The sequence below is a fragment of the Marmota monax genome, unplaced genomic scaffold (genome assembly GCF_021218885.2).
Source record: "Marmota monax isolate L192 unplaced genomic scaffold, Marmota_monax_Labrador192_F-V1.1 WCK01_AAM20220418_F8-fsc00076, whole genome shotgun sequence".
Taxonomy (NCBI): domain Eukaryota; kingdom Metazoa; phylum Chordata; class Mammalia; order Rodentia; family Sciuridae; genus Marmota; species Marmota monax.
The window spans coordinates 3,585,384-3,608,274 of record NW_026692843.1 but is presented as its reverse complement, the minus strand read 5'-3'; the positions used below and the strand labels follow the sequence as shown (position 1 = coordinate 3,608,274).

At 48.1% G+C, this 22,891-nt stretch overlaps 1 protein-coding gene across 1 annotated transcript in view; it reads left to right on the top strand.

Annotated features, from left to right (window-relative positions):
• Adam12 (ADAM metallopeptidase domain 12) overlaps window positions 1-22,891 on the top strand; it is a 326,149-nt gene that overhangs the window by 43,937 nt on the left and 259,321 nt on the right. The window contains exon 2 of the mRNA XM_046448791.2: window positions 15,246-15,343. Coding sequence (XP_046304747.1) covers window positions 15,246-15,343 — 98 coding nt within the window. The remainder of the gene's footprint in view (window positions 1-15,245; window positions 15,344-22,891) is intronic.

The window sequence follows — 22,891 nt, the reverse complement described above, 5'->3', positions numbered from 1 at the left end:
TAAGTACCACAAAAATAAATCGAAGGAAAGAAAAGCAATGTTACTAAATTCCAGCCAGACAGTCCTGTCTGCTGATGGCCCTGAGTCAGGGCCTGCTTCCTTCGGGAGAGAGGGCGATGGCCAACAGCTGGGGAGGTTCTGGCGTGTATGACAAAGTGGACTTTGTTCTTCTTAGAAGAACTGGAGAGGGAATGACCTGTGTCCCTCAACCCTATGTTTTCAGTTCTACCTGAGAGCACCCAGCGTCCAGTTGGCTGGAAGGGCCTGGCCTTTTGAGAGGTACCCACTAGTGCGGGTCTGAGTCTCTTCAGCGAATGACCCAGGCAGAATGACTCAGGAGCTTTTCCTTGAGGTGGACGGGTGGACCCTGAGGGATGTCAGGTCCACTCCTCAGCGTGCTTTCTCAGTGCTCTAGGCATGTGCAGAGCACCTGGAACCAAACCAAGCCTGTGGGGGTGCCTTCCCCTTGCTGGCAAAGGCCTGGGGAGGCAGCGCACAGTGGGTTTGTTGGCAAGTTAGGAGGGGTGCTTTTTTCTTGACCCCTGGACCTGTCAATCAGCCAGGGCCCATTTCCATGCACGATGCCCAACAACTTGACCACCTCATCCTCTCTGTCACACGGTGTGGTCAGTCCACGGTGCTGTGATAGGCTCAGAGGAGAGGATCCCGGTCCCTCTCTCAAAGAACCAGCTTCCCTGTGGCCAAGTGGCACCAGCTCTACCCAGGAAGGGACTCCAGTGCTCGGAGGGCCAGGCAGGACAGAGTTGCTCCTGAGAAGGGCGTGGACGGGGGTCTGTTGTATTTCAAGAATGCAGAGTGACTTCCAGAGTGGCCAAGAACCATCCTGTCTATGAAAATGGGGACCCTATTTATTTAGGGGAGGGCAGGAGAGGACAGAGCTGGCAGGATCCAGTCGTGACCAGGCACATCTGAGGAGGGCGAGACCGCAGCAGGAAAACCAAAGCTGAAGGCAAACCCAGGGCAGAGCATGAGGTCAGAAGCCACATTCCCTGCCACCAGGTGGGGGATGGGACCTCAGGGCTACTGTTCGCAGCACCATCTACCATGGCCCAGTTCCCCTTGAAGTCTGACCTTTGCGTTCCTCCAAGTCCTGCTTGGTCTAGCCTCAACCATGGTGGAGGGTGAGCCTGGAGGGCTGGGGTAGGGGTGTTCCAGCCTGACAGAGGTAAGACATGAGGGCGGGGCTGCGGGGACCAGCCAACTGTAGGGACCACAGCCACTCCAGATCAGAGGTGATGGGGGAAGTGAGCGGATACCTTGGATGTATGCTCGCTGCCCGAGGGTGGGCTCTGGCAAGGAAGACGCACCTGGCCTCCTGAGTTTTGCTGCTCACAACCGCCTGCCCTGTGTAGAATGGGCTGGGGAACCCTTCAGTGGCGTCTCTGTGCACCTGTGTGCTGTGGCAGGGGCTCTGCAAACTGAGAAGTGCCTCGGCAGCATCAGCACACGGTTGCCATTGACAAGGTGGGCAACCCACTCACAGTGACCTCAGTGTCCTCCAGGAGGAGCGTTGGCCCGTGTGCAGGAACTTCTGGGCACAGCCATGACCACATGACCACAGTGGGGCAAAGTGAGCCCCCTGGCAGCGGGGCACCTAGGGGCTCTCTCTCCCTCTAGTTCTCCTTCCTTCCCTCAAGGGCGGCCTTCTAGAACATACCTCCCCACGGCTGGGCTTGGTGGGTCCTGCTGGGTGTAGGGGTGTTCTTACCATGGGAGTTTCCCTCCATGTGGGGCTGATTTATACCAATATCGTCAAGTTGAAAAATATCGATTGCATGATTTCCACAGAAACCAGCACGACAGTTTCTTGCTCCCCACCCCGCCCTTCTCGTGAAGAGTGATCTCCAGGACATGCTGGAGAAGTTAGTGGGATGGTGTCTGTGCCAGCACACGGACCCTGCTTTCTCTTAGTCCTTTCAACCTTCCCACTTTCTCCCTGGGAACAGGGCGGGTATCAAAATATTCACACGGACATCGCTGGCCATCTAGCGGCGCAGGGCCTGCCCCTGGTGGGCTGGAGCTGCCTGTGCACGGTCTCAGTTGGAGGAAAAATGAGAAAGAAGTGTACAGTTGTGGCTGTTTGACACTGAAGACAAAGTACCTGTGTTAACAGTGTTTCAGTTTTCATCTAGAAACGCGTCTGACAGCGGGAAGGACTTTGGAGAGCTTCTGGCTGGCCCACGAGTGCCTGCACACCAAGCAGCCATGGTGGGGACTCTTCCTACTTTGGAGTAGCAGAGATAAACATGGTGTCATCTGCATTGTTAGACGGCTGTTTGGTTTTCCGGATGGAAGAGGTACTCAGAGCTGTGGGCGCTGCGAGGGACCTCTGAAGTTGGTTAACGCCAGTTGCCGCTCCTGACGCCTCCACTGTACAGCTGGATCTTTAAAGGGGAGCTTCCTCTCTGTATAGGGAATTATGCAAATATTTGGCTTCCAGTGGGTCTGTTTGGACTCTTGTCTCTTGTTTTATAACAATTGCATACTCAAGCAGGCATCTCTGGCAGCAGCCCCTCAGAAATTTAGCTTTCTTTAACATGTTTTAAAAGCAAATAATTTTGGTATTGTGGTCTGCTGCAGACATCATTTGTAGTTTAGCCAGGATATTATTTGAGAACTGCAAAGCTCTCTAGGTATTACATCCGTATATAAACCATGTGTTAGAAAGATATAAATTCAGTTTTGAAATATTTGTTAGACTGCGTTTGGCTTTCAGTGCGTGCCAGACATGTGCTTTGGTGATGGATGGCGTCATGTGAGCCTTGAATGAAACACTTTTGTGTGTGACTTGTCTTCCAGCCGTTGGGCTGGAGAAGCTGGGAGACTAAGCGGATCCGGTTGCAGGGAGGTGTGCTCATCACTATGCGCGAATCCCTTTTCCTCCCCCTTCAAATATCACCAGTTTATTTGGTTCCAAATTCTGTGTTATAGAAATTGTCATGTCCTCTGAATTGACAGAGAATAATCAAGCGTAAGGCATCCCGGTGCTAACTATAAGATCGGAAACTAGAACATTTTTCTGAGGAATAATTGAGACTTTTCTTTGGCTTCCTGGGCCCATGAACTCTTCCAGGCAGCCGGAGTCTAGGGTTGCCCAAGAAAACAGAGAGGACTCCCAGTTTAATCTGAACTTGGGATAAACAACGGATATCACATGGGATATATTTATACTAAAGAATTATTCGGTGTTAATCTGAAATTCAGACTTCACTGGCAGAGCTATGTTCTTATTTTCTAAATCAGGTGACTTCCGCTGGATCCCAGCTTGTGCACCACAGCCTGAACAGTGCCTGTCACACAAAATCCCTCATGATGGCCTAGGCGAGTTTGGAGGGCCCTGGGGTGTGCAGGCAGAGGAAGCCTCTGTGGGCCTCTTGTGGAACCAGGAACCAGGTGCAGCCTCAGATAGGGCCACCTCGACTGTGCTGGTTGGTTGCTCTTGGGTACTTCCCTTCTCTCTGTGCACATCCATTTTCTCATGTTCCCCCTCTGGTCATGTTTCCACCTTGGGTAGGCAGTGAGTGGACAGGATGGGTGACTGGGGGGATGTCCTTAGGTGACCCCCCTGTTCAGCAGCCTTCTCTGCCTCCCTGCCCCCATGATGTGAACAGTACCAGCTCAAAGTCAGGTGCGACCCCAGCTTTTTTGCAGCCTCCAGGACAACCTGGCTGCATGGAGCCAACAGGGTGCCCTCCACCCCATCTACCCACTAGACCCTTTGTTCCCTGAAGGTGATTCTGTCCACCCAGCAGCCAGCAGGCAGGAGCTAGCAGGCAAGGGAGGCCCAGACCAGGTGTCCGTCTGCTCTGCGTGATGCCGACTCTACCTGAGCACCGCCTGCACCAGTGTTGAGACAGCCCTTCTGCAAGCCGTCCCCATCCACTCCCCACCCCCCAGGGGCCAAGCTGTGTGCCACTGCGTGCATCAGAAGGGCCCCGCCCGTGGTGAAAGGCAGAGGCTGAAGCTGTTCTGGGCTGTCCGGGAGTCTGGAAGAGCTTTTACTGCCTGTGGACAATAGTTGAACCCATCTCTGAACAGCAGAGGGGGAACCACGGGTGGGCAGGAGGCTCAGGTGAGGGCTCAGGGTGATCCAGCAAGTGTTTGTGTTTTGGAGATAGCCTGTTGCACGTCCTGGTCACATAGAGTTTCATATAAAATCAGAAAAAATAGCCCAGTTAAAAAAAGTCAGTAAGTGCTGGGGAGGTGGCTCAGGAGCAAACCAATTGCCCAGCACCAAAGAAAAGAAAATAGTAAATAGATATGAGCAGGTAATCCCCAAATTAAGAAATAAGAAATGACTGTTATGATAACATATGAAATAGTTCCACTTAAGAGATCAATAACTGCTCATTCATACAAACAGGGGGGGTTCCCTTATAATGTTCAAATGTGGGCGCTCTCTACGTCATAGTTGGCTACTAAGCTGTCAGCCTACCTGTGTCCAGTCACACCTCAGATCCCACAAAGGAGGATGGAGCCTCCCACCACCCCTGCGGTATTCAAGGGAGGCCACGGAGAACCGTAACTCCTCCTGTGGACTTAACTGGGCTGCACTGCGCCATCAGAGGCCGAGGGAAGAAAAAAAACAGAGCCGGTCCCCAGCACTGCCAGCACCCCACTCACAGCCCGTAACACTTGGCTGACACATCAGTGCTAATTTTACAGAGAGTTGAAAACCCATTTAGAACAATTAACGCATCCATTCGTGTGCAGTTTAACCCAGGCAGTGACTTTCAGCCCTCAAATCCTCTTGATCCCATAGGATGGCCGAGTCCCTTGATTGTGAGAGTGGGTCAAAACAAAGCTGGGTATCCTTGGGAGGAGTTGTTAAAAGTTCCTAAATGGAACCAGTATTTTTCCTCTCTTTGGCTTTCCCCATGTAAGATGAAGCAGGATTCGAAGCGCACTGTTTAGTCACAAAACCTGAGGGTGTGAGAATCTCTAATAAAAACTCTTACAACTGCTGAGAAATCAATCTGTATGCCTGATGAATGTCTGCCAAATGGAACAGGATTAAAACTTCTCTAAACTCAGGACTCTAACTGTATACTGTAATAGTTGGGGCTATCCTATTTGGTTATATAAATGAGGATTTCCCATTTGGGTTTCCCAAATTCAATGACCAAAGTCAACAACTAGAAAACTAAAGGTTAAAGTCAAGTCAGCATCTATCTCCAGAGAGTCTCGCTGCCTGGTTGCTGGGACGTAGGCACGTCCTGCTCTCTCTGCGTCCAGTCCCACCTTACTCTCCACCTCATCCAGGTCCCCACCCATCCCAGCCGAGCCACAGCATCCCTACTGAGAGTTCATCAGATGGAAAGCAAGGACGGGAAGGTGCCTGTAGCTGGAGCACAGGAGGACCCACACCTGCTCTGTCTCTTGGAATTCTAGGTTGACTTTCCCAGAAGACCATGTCCAGAAAACTATTACCCGAGTTAGAGGTCTAAGTGCATTTTTCTCATAAAGAAAATGAAAGGGTCCAAATGATGGCATGAGAATCACTACATTATGAGTTAGTGAGCATTTTAACAGGAGGCTGAGGCAGGAAGATCTTGACTTCAAGGCCAGTTTGGGTGACAAAACAATAATAATAAAAAAATATTTGCAAGCTAGCCTTCAGAAACTCACAGAGTGTGAGTTTAAAATTCAAATAATCCGCCCATGCTCTCGACTTTTGGCCTGCTTGCTGGGTTTGGCTCCCCCCTGGCCAGTGAGGCAGGTGACCACCCTTGAGCACAGAAGGAGCTCTCTGGCCACCATGATGCAGTTTCTGTTATGGTCGCTCAGTTTCCTGTTCTGATCCTAATTTGGTTTCTCAAGGAAGCTTTCCTGCTGGGTAGATAATGAGCAAAATGTTTTAGATGAGGGCTCCGGTTGACATGGCAATTCGTTCTCATTAGAAATAAGTCCGTTGGGGCTGGGGATGTGGCTCAAGTGGTAGCGCACTCGCCTGGCATGCGTGCGGCCCGAGTTCGATCCTCAGCACCACATACAAACAAAGATGTTATGTCCGCCGAAAAACTAAAAAATAAATATTAAAATTCTCTCTCTCGATCTTTAAAAAAAAAAACCAAAAAACAAAAAGAAGTTCAAAAAAAGAAAAAAAAAAAAGAAAGAAGTCCGTTGGAATTCGGGATTGTAAATAAGGCTCACGTGGATATGGTCTGCAGGATAACCTGCAAGAGACCAGACATTGCTGGCTGGGCTGAAAATCCCCCGTCAGAACTTCAAAGATGAGGAGCGAGTCCTGGGCTCCCATCCATATCATCATGAAATTTGTTGGACAGTGTTTCAGTGGACAAGTACCTGTCTGTACCTGGGTCACGGGTCCAGGCTCCTGCCCCTTGGTATTGCCCGTCTTGATTGGAAGGTGGTGGAGACAGACAGGGATAAACAAGAAAACCTCAGATGGTGAGAAGAGGTGTGGAGGAACAGAATAGGGTGATGGGCGGGCGGCAGCTTGGGCCAGAGAGGGGCTACAGGGCAGGGGAGCTCACGGGAAGGTTTGAGCATGGAGTCTTCTGGTTACAGGAAGAGCAAATATGAAGGACCTAAGGTTGGTTATAGCTGGGCACATCGAGGGGTCAGGAGGTGGTCAGTATGAGTACAGCAGATTGAGCACTGTCAGGAACTAAGTTTCCAAAACTTGCAGGACTCGGGGAGAAGTCTGAGTTTTATTCCCAGTGTCTCCTGGCCGGGGCGAGCAGTAGCATGACTAGGAACTCAGATCTAGAACTTGGCTGTGTGGGTTGGCCTCTCGCCTGGCCATGCCTGTGTGCCCCTAGGCAAGGAGCTTAACTGCTTTGGTCCTCAGTTTTGCCATCTATCGGAGGAGGGCAAGTATGATAGCATTACTGTCAGGCTTAGACGAGCTGAGCTTATAAAGGATCAAAATGGGGCCTGCTGCTTGGCGATTGCTTCCTTAGCGTTCACCGTTGTCATTGATGAGTATTGATTCTGCAATCTGCTCAGCACTGGATTTCTGAGCCATGAGGCGTTCCCTCCTTTCTTCTCCAAGCTCCACGTGCTCCTTCTGAGCAGAGAATGTTTCCAGTATGAGTCAGAATTACCCTGCTCACCTCCTTAGGAGGGCTTCACGGCACTCAAAATCCCAGCCCTGCCTTGGGAGGCCTGCCGCCACCTGGGCCTGTGTCTCTGTGCTTCTGCACCAGACTCTCTGCACCTACCCTCACGCTGGCCCCGTGTTGGTTACATGGGCCTCCTTTCTGCTTCTGGAACTCTCTGTGCTTCCTGCGCCTGCTCTCCTGATGGAGGACCCTGCCACAGACCTTATTCCCTTCACACTGTCCCCTCCTCCAAGATTGCAGATGGGAGAGGCGGCAGGTGTTGAGACTCTCGAGAAGGGTTCACTTAAGAAGTGGGAGAGTTTTTAGAAAACAAAAGAGCAAAATAAAGCACTGGTCACCCGATTCAAGTGTTTTGGACTTGAAACAGTGAAACCAAGACTGTGTCAGAGAAGTCACCCAGCCAGGTGGCTTACAAGGGATGCTGACCGGTGGTGGCACTGACGAGACGTGGGATGGACAGCATTGGGCTGGAGGATGGAGAGGAGAAGCTTTGATCTTGGAACATGTTGATTGGAGGCGGTGATGATGAGCAGACCCTGAAATTAACAGTCAGTAGAGACCAGAGTTCAGACCGTGCCGGGGCCAGGGCCAGATGGAAAAATACTGATTCAGAGTATATCAGCTCGAGAATTAATGAGTTCCCTGGGGAACTAGGAGGACAGAGGGGAAGAGGACCGGGAGCTGTGGCTGGGGATGTTCAAGTGCAGAAGGTAAAATCTGGCCAGAGAATTGAAGAAAACCAGAATGGCGGAGTGCTGCTGAAGCAGGCGTGGGCTTTGGTAAATATGGTCAAAGATGCCCCACGACCCACCAAGGATGTCAGCGCTCTTAGGTGGAGCCAGGGCTTAGAGGCAGAGTGACATCTTTCTCGTTGTTACTTAGTTTCGTTTAATGCTAAGTATGGATATAAGCTAGAAGGGGATAAACTAGGTCTCATTCTTGTTCTTTTGTTGTTCTCATTCCCAAATTGTTCATAGGACACAAATTTTAGCAGTTCAGTTTTTCTCTTTACGTCGTTTCCTGCAAAGTAAGCCTTGAAGAATTCTGATATCCCCCGCTCCCTGCCCCCAAAGTGTTACAAATGAACAAACTGTTCCTCCAAAGGACAAAGCCATAGTGCCTTTGGAAATGCAAATGGTTCAGGTTTTGCCATTAATTCTGATCTGTATCATTGGCAACTTGGAGAAAAACTCGTACGACTCTATATTTTAGTCTCCCGGTTTGAAAAATAGGATTTGCATTTGCTTCCACGGACCAGCAAAGGGGGAGTCAATTGTGTGTTAATGTAAGTGAATGTTGTAAATGGTCTCGCTCCCACACAGGGAGACACCACAGGCAGGGAAAGTGATGTTTATGTGTGCTAGAGACGACTTTTGCTTGGGCTATGAATCCATTTGAAACATTTATGGGAAACTATAACTAGCTTTCTTTGAATTTCCAAATGACATATAAAACATCTTTTCAAAATTGTCATTGTTCTACGGTACTTGATTGCTTTTTATTTCCAAATGGGCTCTGTCCTTGGCATGCCCATGGCTATGTGGCTGAAATGCCAGGAAAACTGTTGGTTTGTAGTCATGAGTCCAGAGGAATTATTTTTTTTAAATTTATTTTTTCCATAATAAAAGTAATAAGTGCTGATTATAGAAAAATCAGAAAAATACAAACATGGAGAAGAAAAACAATGAATTCACGGCCCCAACGCTCAAAGAAAACCAACAATAGCATTTTGGTTTGTTTGTTGGTTGGTTTTTTCAGACTCGGGTCTTAAAAAGCAAAGCATAAAGCTGAACAAAATGATAGGTACACTTTTGCATCTATGATCTAACTTGGTCCTCTTGCCCAGCACTCTCTGGTGGTCCATAGAATCTCTTGATTCAAAGTATCAAAGCATTCAGAAATGCAAGTCACCTGCCCCAGGCCACATACCATTCAGTGTGCATTGGGTGCAGGACGTAGCCTTTGACTCAGAAGTTTACGGCCATTTCTCCTCCCAGAGCTGCATCATGATGGTGCCCTGTGCAGAAGCTTCAGCCTTGGCTCTGGGAGATTCTGGGCTCTATTTCAACACAGTTTTACCAATATAGTTCTGTGACAGTCACTTGGTGTCACCTCCCCAAGCCAAGTGGCAGTTCTCCTGTTCACTTCTCTACTGCCCCAGAGCCCTGGATCTTGTCTCTCTCAGCTTGTGGCTTCTCTGTTCTCTAGTGGGCATTGGAGTGCGGGGAAGGGTCTTCCAGTTGCTTAAGGAGCGACTGTCTTCACCCACCTCTGTCCTTCCACCCACTGGGAAACCTGTCGTGCAGCCTCCCAGCCTGACGGCGGCCACTGAACCCAGCAATGTGGAGGTGGGGTGAGGAGCTTATGGCGTGCGGACACTCGGAGCCCAGTGACCACCTGCCATCTCTAAGCCTGTTGCCACCAAACTGCTCCGGAGTGACATGGTTGTTCAATTTGGAAAATTAATGAACTATATTTTTAGAACAGTTTTTGATTTACAGAGACACTGAGCTATCTAGATACCCCATATCCCATTTCCTTCCTCTCCACACTTTACATTTGTTACAGCTAATGAACAAATGTGGCCTCCTATCTCACGCCAGGGTCACAATCCATTCGTGTTTCCTTGGTTTTACCTAATGTGCTTTTTCTGCTCCTCCGTCCCATCCAGGGTCCCACACTGTATTTAGCTGTCACATCTCCTTTGGCTCCTCTCAGCTGTGACAGCATCTCAGACTGTCCTGGTTTCTGATGACAATGACAGTTTTGAAGAGGACCCGCTGGAGGTGTGGTGGGGTGCATCCCTTGGGGGGCTTATCTCATGGTTAGACTGGGTTACAGGTCCTAAGGAGGAAGATCACAGGCTTAAAGTATCGTTCTCACCACGCATGTCAATAGCATATGCCCTCCATGAGCTTCGTCATGGCTGATGGCCTTGACCACCTGGCTGAAGCCGGGCTGGCCAGGTTTCTCCAGGGTGCAATTACTCTTTTCAGGTTAACTTTTGCCTTTGATTCTTTTGGGGAATTCCTGAGCTGTGCTATTTCCAAATTGCTTCACTAATTTCCACTTAGGGGATGTGTAGGAAAGAAGGGAGAATGTCACTACAGGTTGAAACGGATGATGTGACTTGGAACCAGGCACAATTTTGCCTCTATGGGTGCATTGCCACTAGGTTACCCTGAAACCGGATGGCTCCGTCAATTCTATGTGGTTTCGTTTAGGTAAATGAGTTTCTGAGGCCTGGACACTGGCTTCTTTTGCAGGTCTAAATGGCTGCTTCAACTTTTTTCCATTAGATTAAAAAAAAAATCATCTCAGTCCACTTCTGGCATCTTTGATGAATTCTCTCTCTAAGGTTTATGTTGGTGCTGGGAATGATTTCCCCTGACAGCACAACAATATTCTCATCAGGAGTTTGTCTTTTTGATGGCCCGTGGGGTTGCACCTAAACCCAGGAATTCCTGGTTTTCCCAACAATAGTCCCACACACATTGCCTCCAAGTGCAGGAGCTTGGCTGGATTCTGATACCCTGGGCTGATTTCATGTACTCTGCCTTTAGAAGGCCCTTTGCATGCTGGCTTTATGGGGGTGTGTTTAACTCAACGAGAATCATAAGGGGAGAGAGAATGGAACCCCGAAGTTTCCAACCTCCCAGGCAAACATTGGTGGAAGGCAATGAGTGAAGGAGTCGGGACCGGGCCGGGTCTCACGGCTCCAAGATGTTCCTGGTTCACCATGTATATCTTAGAACCGCTCTGCCAGTCTCCATCTCTGGTGAACTGAAGCCCTTAGGTGGGCATCGGGGTGCTGTGGACTTTTCCCTGCTTCCTGCCATGCTTCCCTTCATGAACTAGCTGGAGCAGAGTGGCTGGGGCTGGGTTGGGACAGAACCCATTGGGCATCCAGGTTCTGAGTGACTCTTTGAGGGGCTTCCTTTGGGGGGGGAGTCTTTGTCATATTTTCCATAAACATCAGAGCCATCACCAAAAGCTGCTCCCCTGAGCAACTATGACTATAACTATCTCTCAATTAGCCTGAAGTCTTAATGACAAGCTCAGATGAAGAGTTGAGCAAAGCACCCAGTGGGACAGTGGAGCTGGTGGTCACAGATGATACTTGTGTTTAAAATCAAAATATCTCCTATGCTCTTCCCCCTGCGAGGCTAGTACAGACTGGCCACCTTATCAACACAGAGAGCAGTCCTGGGTAACCCGGCAGCTAGAGTGGCAGGTCCCTCCCCAGGATAAGCTGTCCACATTTCTTATTTAGATAACCGTGAGTTTCATTGGTGCCTAAATATATATTATAAAAAACAAAATGTATGCAAACTGAGTATTTTATAAGGTCGTATTTTTGAATGTGCATGTCATTCAAGACCTGCTTTTATGGTTTGTCAACAAGATCACTCCATAAACTACTTTCTGATATCTCACAGCTGTGCAGAATTTATTCTGTCTATCCATGCAGCACAAATAAAAATTTTATTTGCATTATCTAAAAGAAATACCAGTGTATAAATACATAAGCAAAATGCTTAAGAAACAGTCTCTGACTGCAGACACTGCTGGGGGGATGTTGCGCAACCAATTAAAAAGCTGAGAGATGGCTTCATTATCCATGTTCATAGATAATAAGTACTGTGCTCAGCAAATAGTGCAGTTTCTCAATTTCTTAAAAGGGTTGCACAATGTCCCACAAGGGCTGGCCCAGTCTGCCTTCAGATTCTCCTAGGAATACTTAGAAATAAAGCCTCTTTGAGGAACACATTTGAGCCCAGAGGGGCTTCTCTGGGATTCAGAGGCTGGAATATGTAGGTGAACAGGGAAATGCTCAGGGGTTGCAGTATTTTGCCTTGAATGAATGGGTCCTGAGGATTCAGAATGTTCTTAACATAGGGTTTGTGCAGCCTCAGCCTGACCAAATCAAGCTCCACCAAGTTTCCCTAGTGTCCCCAAAGTCAAGCTGTGGGGTTGCTGCCTCCATTTCCTTCACAGCATGGGTGCGGACCAGGAGCTTGCGCGGGCGCCCCGGGTTCGTGCTCCATGTCCTTCCTCCTGCTGCAGCTTTCCAGGGGAGTTCTGGAGGATGCAAAGACCTTTCCTCTAAGAATGAGTCCTGGGGTGACATCTGTCACCCTTCAGTGTAGTGGCTGGGGTGTCCTTGGAAACCTGCTGTCCTACCCTGGCTGCATTTAGATCTCTTCCTCCACTCAATTTGACAAATCCCTGGACACTGGATTAGCAGTTAACTAACAACTTACTCCCGCTGCAAGCCCGGAACTGCCAGGAGTAGCTTGTCACTCAGCTAGTTTCTTTGTGAGATGCTATGGCCACTCTGGGCGCAGGGTGTGGTTCTCAGTGGTTGATGGGAGTCCCGATGGATCTGCACTGCTCACTGTGTGGTTGCTGCTATTTCAAAGCAGCTTTAACCCAGTTTGAATTCCATGGAGCTTTCTGATAAGTGCATCTAGTTGCACTTTGCACTCTGTGGTGTGACTCTTCAGCAGCTGCACAACACAATCCAAACCACTCTCACATGTGAATCCCACGGGGTCCTAAGCAAGAGACCAGGTGCTGGCAAATCCTTGAGAGCAATGCCCTTGGGCCTGATCTGTACTCTTGTGCACATCCCATGGGCCATCTCCAGGGCTTGCCACATACACTCTGCCTCATTGCAGGAGAAGGCAAAACTCCGCCTCCTTCAGCTGATGGCCCTTCCCATGGCTCCAGGGGGCCGGGTGGTTCTCCTCAGGTCTTAGTTCACGTGCTCCCCATCCGCAACCAAAAGCAAGGGTCTTCCTGGTTTCTCCACCAAGAGGACCATTCTCCACCACTCTCCTGTTCTGCTCCATTTCTTATTAATTTTTTATCTTAACATGATTTAGATTTGCCAGAGAGTCTCAAGTATGGAGCCTCTCACACCATCCTGCCCTTCCATAGCACTGGCTGCTCTGAAATGTATTGCTGGTTGACTGTCCTTTTTCTGGTCCCCTGGGACAAGAAGCATTTGGGTTTGGGATTTTTTAGAAGTTTTGTGGATGTGGGGATATTTGCATCTTCATAATGAAGTATCTTGGGGATAGGAATGAAGCCTAAACACAAAATTAATTCATACTTCATATACACTTTATATTGGTAGCCTAGTACAAACAACTTACCTTACAAACATTTTTAGTGCACCTACATTTTGACCATGAGCTGTCACATGAGGTCAGGTGTGGAATTTTCCACTTGTGTCATTTCAGGCTCAAAAAGTGTCATATTTTGGATCATTTTGGATTTCATATTTCTGGTTTAGGGATGCTCCATTTGTGCTTATTTAGTTGTCTCTGACCCGATACAAGGATATCAGTCACGGGGACAGCTTGTCTGTGTCCCTGTCTTGGATGCACAGGCCTGAGAAAGCTGAGTATCCAGGGGTGGCTAGGAGATGAGGGTCACCGTGGGTTAAGCCTACAGAAGAGGCTGGCCGGGTAGCAGGGGAGGCGCTGGTCCAAAGCAGCAATAATGGGTGTTCTGAGGGAAGCCTCAGCAGAGCCTGCAGTCCTGAAGCAGGCCATCCTGCCTGCTGAGTGGGTGAGTGAGCAAACAGGGGGCCAAGAGTAGATGGGGCCACTTACTGCAAAGCCCCGTCCCACTACCTGTGGGGCTTTGAGTCTCCAGCTCAGGCCTGGGAGGAGGGGCCTTGATTCCAGGTCTCCTGAGAGGAAGGGCTTCTGATGTCTTCCACCCAGAGGGCCCATTCTTTCTCCTCCAGGCAGAACTCTGTGGTGTCTACAGGTGTCACCTGCTGGAGCCAGCCCTGTCTGGTGGCACTTTAGATCCTCATCTCTTGCACACAGTTATCCCTGAGGATCCACTGTCCCAGCCCTGAGCACTGTTCACCATCCTCCGTATCCACCTGTGACCATGGTCCTCTCTCCCCAGCCTCCCCATATGGCTGAAAGACCAGCTCATTCCTCTGCCTCCACTGTGTGCCTGACTTTCAGTTCATCCCTGTTCCCTCCGTCCACAAAGACTAGGAGTTTAGAAATGCCTTCTGACCGACCAGCTTGAGAATTTTCTGGAAAGGCTGCATCAGACAGTAAATACTGTGGTGGCGATCCTTTTGTAACCTGACTATAGCTGCAGACTTCCACTTCGAGAATGATAACATGGTGTGGATTTAAAAGTATTGGGGGAATTGTAAAATGTCTAGGATTAAAATTTCAATACCATTTGTGCCCAATAAATGTGAACTCTTTAGTAACTTAAAACTGTGCTATTATGACTCAGGTCTGAAAATTATGAGTCCTGGATGAAGAAATGGGAATACCATGTGAGGGGCTCTGGTCCCATCCTTTACCTTGGGGGCCATACCGCGGCTGCACTGCATAGCAGGGGCATGACCTCATAGGGGAGCAGGCCCGAGAAGTGACGGTACTTGTTAGGAAAGTGATATACTCTCCAGAAGAGAAAAATGTTATACTTTCCATTAGGATTGTTTATGGAAATGGGGTTGAATTGAACCTGTGTCGGTCTATTAACTGGTGTGACAGGACCCAAAGAAACAAGAGCACCTAAGAGTTTATTGAAAGACTTGACTTTTTTTAAAACATAAACCAGTCTAGTCAGTCTGAACTGGCAAATTAATTTTGTCTATAGAGTCACTTAGTGAAGCTCATAAAATTAGACTTCGTAAGTATGGAAAGGAGCTTTGGCATTGTGTTTAACAGATTCACTGGGACTTAAGTAAATGGATTTAGCCTTAATACAGCTAAAGCCTGGAGACTTTTAATAGAGAGCTGCTCTTAGGTAAGACGTTAATTCATCATTTTAAGAAGTCACTGCTCGCGCAGTTTTGTTGTTTGTTGAAGGACTGACCTAAACACTTGGACCGCGATAATAGCCCAGCACATATTGTAGGTCTGGAAGGACAACATGAAATTTGTTTTTTTTAAGGTATGGTATTTTCTTGGTTAAATGGACAGAGAATTCATCAGTTCTAACACCTACCATGATTTAATGGATTACCGTGTCTCCCTGTACTTATTCAACTTCCAGATATTTCCACTGTGTTTTTTACGAAATAAGTCTGTGATGCCAGCCTGCTCCTGGGAGAATAAAACATGGGCTGCTTTTCTTTTGATTCAGGGGTGAGCCTCTGGGACCAGGAAGGAGCCTATGAAGTCGCCAGTGCCTTTCTTCTGAATGGAGACCTTGGGATCCCGGTCAAGAGCGACGGTGTGAAGGTCAGCTGCTTTTGCTTTGGTTTTTCCCAATCTTTGAGACTGTGGAAGTTTTCAGATCGCATTGACTACGCTGAAGTTCTTTGATTCAAGTTTGCCTTTCCCCATTTCAATCCTCACTGTATAGAATGAAAGCTTTAGTCTCCAAAAAGATAAAATGGAACCCAATTTTGATGTGACAGTTCTAATGAGTGACCTAACATCTATTGAAATTTATTTTTCAAGCAAACATCAAGGATTACATTACTAGATATTAAAAATTCCATGTTTAGTTTACTTGACAAGTGTTTTAAGATTCTTGTCTATTTAATCAGCTTCTCACTTTTTCAATTGATTATTGGTACAAATGTTTTTCATGCAACTTACAAGACGTGTAATGAGTTTTAATGGAGTCTACATTTTCTTTTATTTTGACATGTTTGATTTGCACCTTCTATGATACAAAAGAATAATATGAAATAATTGGAATATCAGTGATTAAATTCAGTATTTCAGTGAGCATTATCTGCCAAATTGGCATGACTTTCTTACATTTCAGAACTTGTAGGAACAGTTGGAAAGTGATAAAATCTATAGAAATATGAGCTTTTTGGAGAGATCAGACAGATGGTTTTATCCTCGTGTTATTGGAACTATTTTTAGATCATTTTTCATGATAGAAAACAGATTTTTTTAAAAGAGCAGTCAGGAGTGTGAAAATCCTAGGTAGCTTTCTGGAGTGGTTGCAGGCCCAGCACTCTCTTGAGTTAAGATAGGATGATTCCAATCATCCGTTCACTTTCTAGAGAGCTTGTATTAGAAAGGATCTTAAGAAAGGTGGGTGGTTTGACTAAAGGGTCCCAATGCCAAATCTGCACTTTCTTTAAACATTTCTGTTTCATGGAGATTGTTGCAAACAGAATATGCAAAGGACAAGTCCATCATGGTAGGATTGGTGATGTTTCTTGGGAGAAAAGTTCAAGATAGTGAAGATAGTAACATCTTACTGTTAGTCAGCAAAATTAGAAACAATGTGATAGAGAGAAAAGATGAGTATCCCGTTTGATAGAGAACGTATGTCTACTTGAAATATTTGTAGGTACTAATAATAGGAAAATAAAGAACAGTCTAAAGTTTCTTGGGTGGCAGAAGCCGTCACAGAGATTTTCCCTCGGTAGAGTTGCTAGATTTTGTGAATAAAAGCACAGAATGCCGGATAAATTTAGATTTCAGATAAACAATGAATTTTTTTTAGCATAAGTCTATTCTCTGTAACATTTGGGACATACGTATGTTGAAGTATTTTTGCCCGGCATTGTCCATCTGAAATGCAGATGGCACTGGGTGCCCTGTCTTTTATCTGGCAACCCTATCTCAGGGGCATCAGGGAATGAGTTGCTGAGGACTGTGGGTTGCCACTGGCATGGACCAGTTCTGCTTTGCTCTGGTTTCCGACCCGCCCACCCGGCAGCAGGAGGAGGGTTGGTACATCCTCTGCTGGCTATGCTTCCTTCCTAGCTGATGATCACAGGTCAGAAGCACCATCTTGTAGAAAAGTAGGAAAGCCATTATTGTTGGGTAGATGCCCCAGCTCCTCTGGGATTTTCCTCAGAATTAGAACCACACAGGTCGTAAAATAAATGCACTGGAACAGTTCCAGGGTGCTGGTGTTATTTAAGAGAAGGGGGACCTAGAAGGGTCGGTTTTAGCTTTTGTTGTGATACCACCGGGCTCAGCTCAACAGGCAGTTCGTGACATCTGTGCTGGCTCTGTAATCACTGTGTGTGCTCACACTTGGTGGACAACTGCCCAAACCCTGCGTGAGTCAGAGTGCGTGTAAGTGGCCTGTTAGCATGTGCATGTGTGTTTGCCAGGATTCTCCATGGAGAGGATGCCTATGAGTGTGGATTAAAGATCCGGCTAGTGGTGTATGTGTGTGCGTCTGTCCTTACTGTCAAACAGTCAAGATTTCAGTTTTCATTTATGTCAACGCCGAGTATCTTCTTAGAGACAAAGTGTACTCACGTTGATGAGTATTTTGCGGCACAACTGCCTGTCTAACTGCAGTAAACAGACTTTGGATCTACGTCTTGCTCCCCAGCTTCTTGCTGTCTAGCCACATTTAACAGAGGGCCTCTGACGTGCCAGGGGCTGGGCGCGCAGTCAGTGAGGGAGGCGGAACTCCTCCGCCCCCTGCACCTCACTTCCAGGTTGTGGTAAGTGTTGAGAAAGACACAGCGGGTTATTCTAGGAGCCAATAGGGGAGGGACACCAGGAAAGACGATGGTAAGATGTTCACTTTTTTCAGGAGATTGAGAGAGCTGCCTGAGAGGGGTGGTGTGTGAGTGGCTGGTGTGCAAGGAGCTGGGGAGCTGAGCACGTCGGCAACGTGAACATCATGCCCACAGGCAGACAGGCCTGGGAAGAAGCAGCCACGGTGCGGGCTGTGCAGTGACCTTGCCTGGACAAAACACACTTGTCCTGAGAAAGTGACAAACCGTAGCCCTCTTTCTCTGGCAGTTAAATATTTGCATCATGATTTGATGGGACTTACCATACGTTGATGTTATTTTTTTTGTAATTATTCTTCCCTGGAGTGGACACATGGAGAATTCATAACAGTAAAAGGAGTTTCTGTTCATATTCTCTCTCTCTCTCTCTCTCTCTCTCTCTCTCTCTCTCTCTCTCTCTGTCTCTCTCTCTCTCTCTCTCGTACTCAGGAGGGAACCCAGGAATTCCTATCACCAAGCTCCATCCCCAGCCCTTTTTATATATATATATATATATATATATATATATATTTTTTTTTTTTTTTTTAATTTTGACACGGGGACTTGCTGAGTTGCCCAGACTGGCTTCAAACTTGTGACCATCCTGCCCCAGCCTCCAGCTAGACACGTCTAACTCTTAGCATCTCTTCTGTCCTCATGGCCATCAGGCGTTCAGTGCAGAGAGCAAGTGCCTCATGGGAAGGCCACCAGAGCTTGGGCACTAGAGAAGGAGATTCAGATTCCAGCTTGGGCTCCCTCCAGATAAATTGCCCAAACAGTTTCCTACAAGGATCTAACTCATCACCATCTGCTTCCCCTTCAGAGGTGAACTTTGCATGAAGCAAACTCGAGTCTTGGCGTAAAGGGACTTAACTTTATGGTCTAACCACTGCCCCACCTGCCCACCAACCCAGGTTCTGGTCTGCATCCCTTTCCACGAACTTTCCAACATCCTAGGAGCCACCCTTATAGTCTGTGAACTTTGACCATTTGTCCAAAGCTGCTTTGTCCCGACTCTTACTATGCACAAAGACTCACACGTGGGTCCCTGGATGGAAATAAGGAGGGTGGTCATCAGTCAGACTGGGGATGTATTTAGGAGGAAGGGTCAATTAGATTTGCCAGTATGGTAGCGACATTGAAGACAAACCCTGGGTTTTGGCCCTGGCTACCTGGGAGGGAGGGACTGCGGTCATAGATATCCTCAGAGGGAAAGAACCCCTAGTTTAATTTGGTTCTCACTACACTGTTAATTTGCCATACACACTGGCTCTCAATTTGGCTGCACATTAGAATCACCTGGAAATGTTGATAACTATCGGTGTTCAGTGTCCGTTCTTTGAGAGTTCATTTAATCAGTCTTGGGGAGGACCCAGGTATCTTCCCTTAAAAAAAATGCCCCAGGTGTTTTTTCTTCCTTAATGTTTTTAGTTATACCTGGGCACAATATCTTTATTTTGTTTGTTTATTTTTATGTGGTGCTGAGGATTGAACCCAGGGTCTCACATGTGCGACACGGGCGCTCTACCACTGAGCCACAACCCCAGCCCCCCCAGGTGGTTTTAATGAGCACACAAGGTCCAGAAGCACTTGGGGAGGTGAGCCTGCATCTGGCCCTGGAGGGCTGGCCACCTTGACCCAGGGATTTAGACAAAGGTGCTGTTGGGCCTCCCGCCCCCTCTCAAGTCTGGGATTGAAACAGATCTGGGTGGGACATTAGTGTGTCTGGACTAGGTCTCAAGCCGTCACTGCCACTGAGAACTTAGTTGAAAGAGTGGAGGGAAGGGAAGGGACGTGGCCTGTGCCCACAGGAAGGCCCCCGCCTCCTGTCTGCACGGCTGTGGCCTGTAGCCTGGTGATAAGCTTATCTGCCTTCCCTCTTCCAAGGGTCATTGTCAGAACAAGATGAAACAATGGCTTCAAAATTCCGCTGGGAATGGAACCTTACCACCTGAATGCGAAGTGATAGTGGAAGTTTAAAATGCCTTTAGGGACCATTCTCCAATCTTGAAAAACCTCAAGCCTAGAACCAGGAAGACGTGTCAAACCGTGATGGATGGTGGGATGACCCCAGTGGAGACCCCGTTCTCTCTCATTTCCTCTCATGTGTTTTGGGTTATAGCCTGAGTCTGTCCTTGAGTCATACAGTTGGAGGCAGCAACTGACTCTGGCCTGGCTCTGCTGACGTGCCCGTGTGCTCCATGCCCGGTGCTGCCCACGCCATTCCATAGGAGGAGGTGATGCTCTGTCTAGAACACTGCCGAGGCAGGTCCCGCTCCTGCTTTCGAAACCTTCAGAAGCTACCATGATGTCTGCCCTCACAGCCAGTTCTTTAGCACGATGACACGGTGCTTCGCAGGCCTGGCTGTCCTGGGTCTGAAGCACCTCCCACCTCTCTGCCATGCCACGTGTGAGTGGCACCATACTGCCCAGACACACCATGTCCCTGTGTTCTTCTGACCCCCAAGTCTTACTCATTCCTGAAGTCCCAGCTTACACAGCACTTGGTCTTGGGAACTCTGTCCTGCCTCCTGACCTCGTGGCCGAGGCTGTCCTTCCTGTACCTTCTTTAGCAAGTCAGACACATCTCTGTGATGTACAGTCCTACTATGTGCACATTTACCTCTCGCACATTCAGCCTGTAGACGTGTGGAAATAGATGCCACAGAAAGACCATGTAAATGGTATAAGTGAACACGACCTCTGGCGTCTCCCCCCAGCTCGCGACCAGAGTGTGTGCCAGGGGAGAGCAGCCTCTGCGGTGTCTGCGGGTCCTCCTGCCTGCATGGGATGAGCTTCTCACTCCTCAGAGCAACGCTGGTTCTTCCTGTTGGGTATCATGATATGGCACAGCCTCAAAAAGAGGCTAGACTCTGCTCAACCCAGCACACATGCTTCCCTGCTCAGGAGAAAAGCAATGGCCGTGTTGGACTTGGAGGAAAGGTGCTAACGGCGGTATTTTGAAGATCAGTTTCCTTTGCTGCAGCCTTAGCCCCGCAGGCTGCTTGGGACTCAGCACTCTGGCAGGATCCCCCAGCTCAACGCTGTCCTTATTGGCTTCTATTTCTGCTCCCCGGCCAGGAGGTGTTCTCCCCAGGCCAGAGGCCGGAGCTCTGTGCCCTCATTTCTCCCCTGCTCCCCCTTTTTTTGTCTTGGTGCTGAGGATGGAACCCTGGCCTCATTCATGCATGTAGACAAGCCTCCCCCACTGAGCCACACCCAGCCCTCCGTCTCTCTGGATCCACCCTGCCACCTTGGAGGTGGACATTCTTGCCACACCTGCAGATGAGGTCCCTGAAGTGCGTGGAGGGGACGCCCGTGTGAGCACCCTGCTCATCAGACCCCACAGTCTCCTGTTCTTCCCTTGTGGCTCTGCTGCCTCTCAGAACCCTTAGCTCTCTTTCCCTGTGCATGGTGCCAGGACTAGCATGTAGCTTTCGACTCCAGACGGCGAGGTCAGGGGTCAGAGGACAGACTGAGCTCTCCTCTGGGCGCTCCCTGTCCGTCTCCCCCCGCAGCTGGGAGGTCTGGCGTTCTTCAAGACCTGACTGCTCCAGCCCAGCTCCCTGCCAGGGTCTGCCCTGTTCCCTCTTCCTTTCTGTCCAGCCCACAAAGAGGGGGAAGCAGGCCAAGGAATTGTGCTGGTCACAGTGGGGTCCACAGCAGGAGGCTCTCCATGTCTTCCTGTGGGGGCCTGGGGTGTTTCCATTTTTTTAAAAAAAATTCTTTATTGAATCAGCTCCATCTTTTTCTGCTCCTGCATAGACCTCTAACATCGTAACAGAACTGTGTCTTTTTTAAAAATGCCTAAACATATTTGGGCAATATTAGGTGACAGAGTAGCCTGCATTGTTTAGAGATTACAGTTTTGTTTTTTGTTTTTTTAATCGTCCTTGGGAAACACTTTGCATGTTTGACTGACGTGTAGGGAATGGTTTCTTGATGGCAGGAGAAAAGAACCAGGGTGAAGTCTGTTTTCTGTATTTCCCTTGTCCAAGGACACATGGATGCTGCTCTGTCCCAGAGCCTGAGTCAAGTTCCCATGACCCGGGGGTGGGCGAGCCCCAGTCTCACGCTTGAGAAGCTCACAGACTGTAGTGCACTTCCGTGAGCACCGAGAGATACGTGATCTTAAAACATGAGCCACTTATTTTAGAACAGATTCAGATTTTCTGAAAAGTTACAGAGAATGTGCAGAACATTGCCACGTAAACCCCACCCCCTTTCCCATGCCATTCACATTTACATTTGCACAACGTTTGTAACAGATTTTTTACACGCGGGCGCACACACATATAGATTATATTTAATTTCAGAATATAGATTTTCCTTTTCAGCCTGACATCGTTTAGTAGGAGAGAGAGATTTAGGGAATTGAGGTCATTTCAAAGAAAATAGAACTTCTAGAAAGGATTTTGATTCCAAAATTTGACTTTCAACTAAAGAGCTCATCTTCCCCGAAGAGATTTAACATGTGTCACTGTGTGTTTCATAGCTTCATGTCACATGAAGGCCAATGAAGCCACGAAGTTGCAGTGTAATCAGCAGGCCCTGTTCCCCCGCAGCTGCTCAGTGACCTCGTGATGATGATGTTTTTGTTCAACCAAAATTTCAAGATATTTTTTTTAAAGTCCCCCAATTCTTTCCTTTAGAGATAAGACAATATTTTCAGACCTCTCACGAGAGCAGCCAAGTGTGCAACGTCGTGTTAAAGATGGCAGCTGTGTACAGGGCCATCAGCAGCCGTGACTTACCCAGGGCAGGGGTGCGTGGGGAGTTTCTCCTTCTGTGTGGTTGGCTGTGCTCCTGGTGCTCCTGTGTCTTGTGCTGCACACATCAGGCATGTGTCCTGGTGGTGGAACAAGTGTTTTACAACTATTTGTCACAGTTGCCTGCCTAAAGAGAAATCACGTTATTTAAAATTAAAATTTAATTTCTCCCTAACAAGAGAATTGAACACTAAGGAATAAGGCCTTCCTTGACTCCTGTTGAGTGTTGGAGGGACACATTGACTGTGATACCGAGAAGTCCCACCCGCTTCCTGAGTGCCAAGTTTTACCCCTTTGGGGGACAATATCCAGCCCACTGAGATGCACGGTGCGCGCTCCCTATAAATGGGTAAAAGACTACGTCTTTGGAAACCCTCCCACTGGAGATCTGGGGCAAATAGAATAAAAGTTGATTCCACCTCTCACCCCACCCAGAGACTCCTCTTGCTAGACTGATAGAAATAAGCTTTGATGTAAGAGCAGTTTTTATAAAGGAGAAGTTTTAAATTTACAAAAAAAAAAAAAAAAATGGC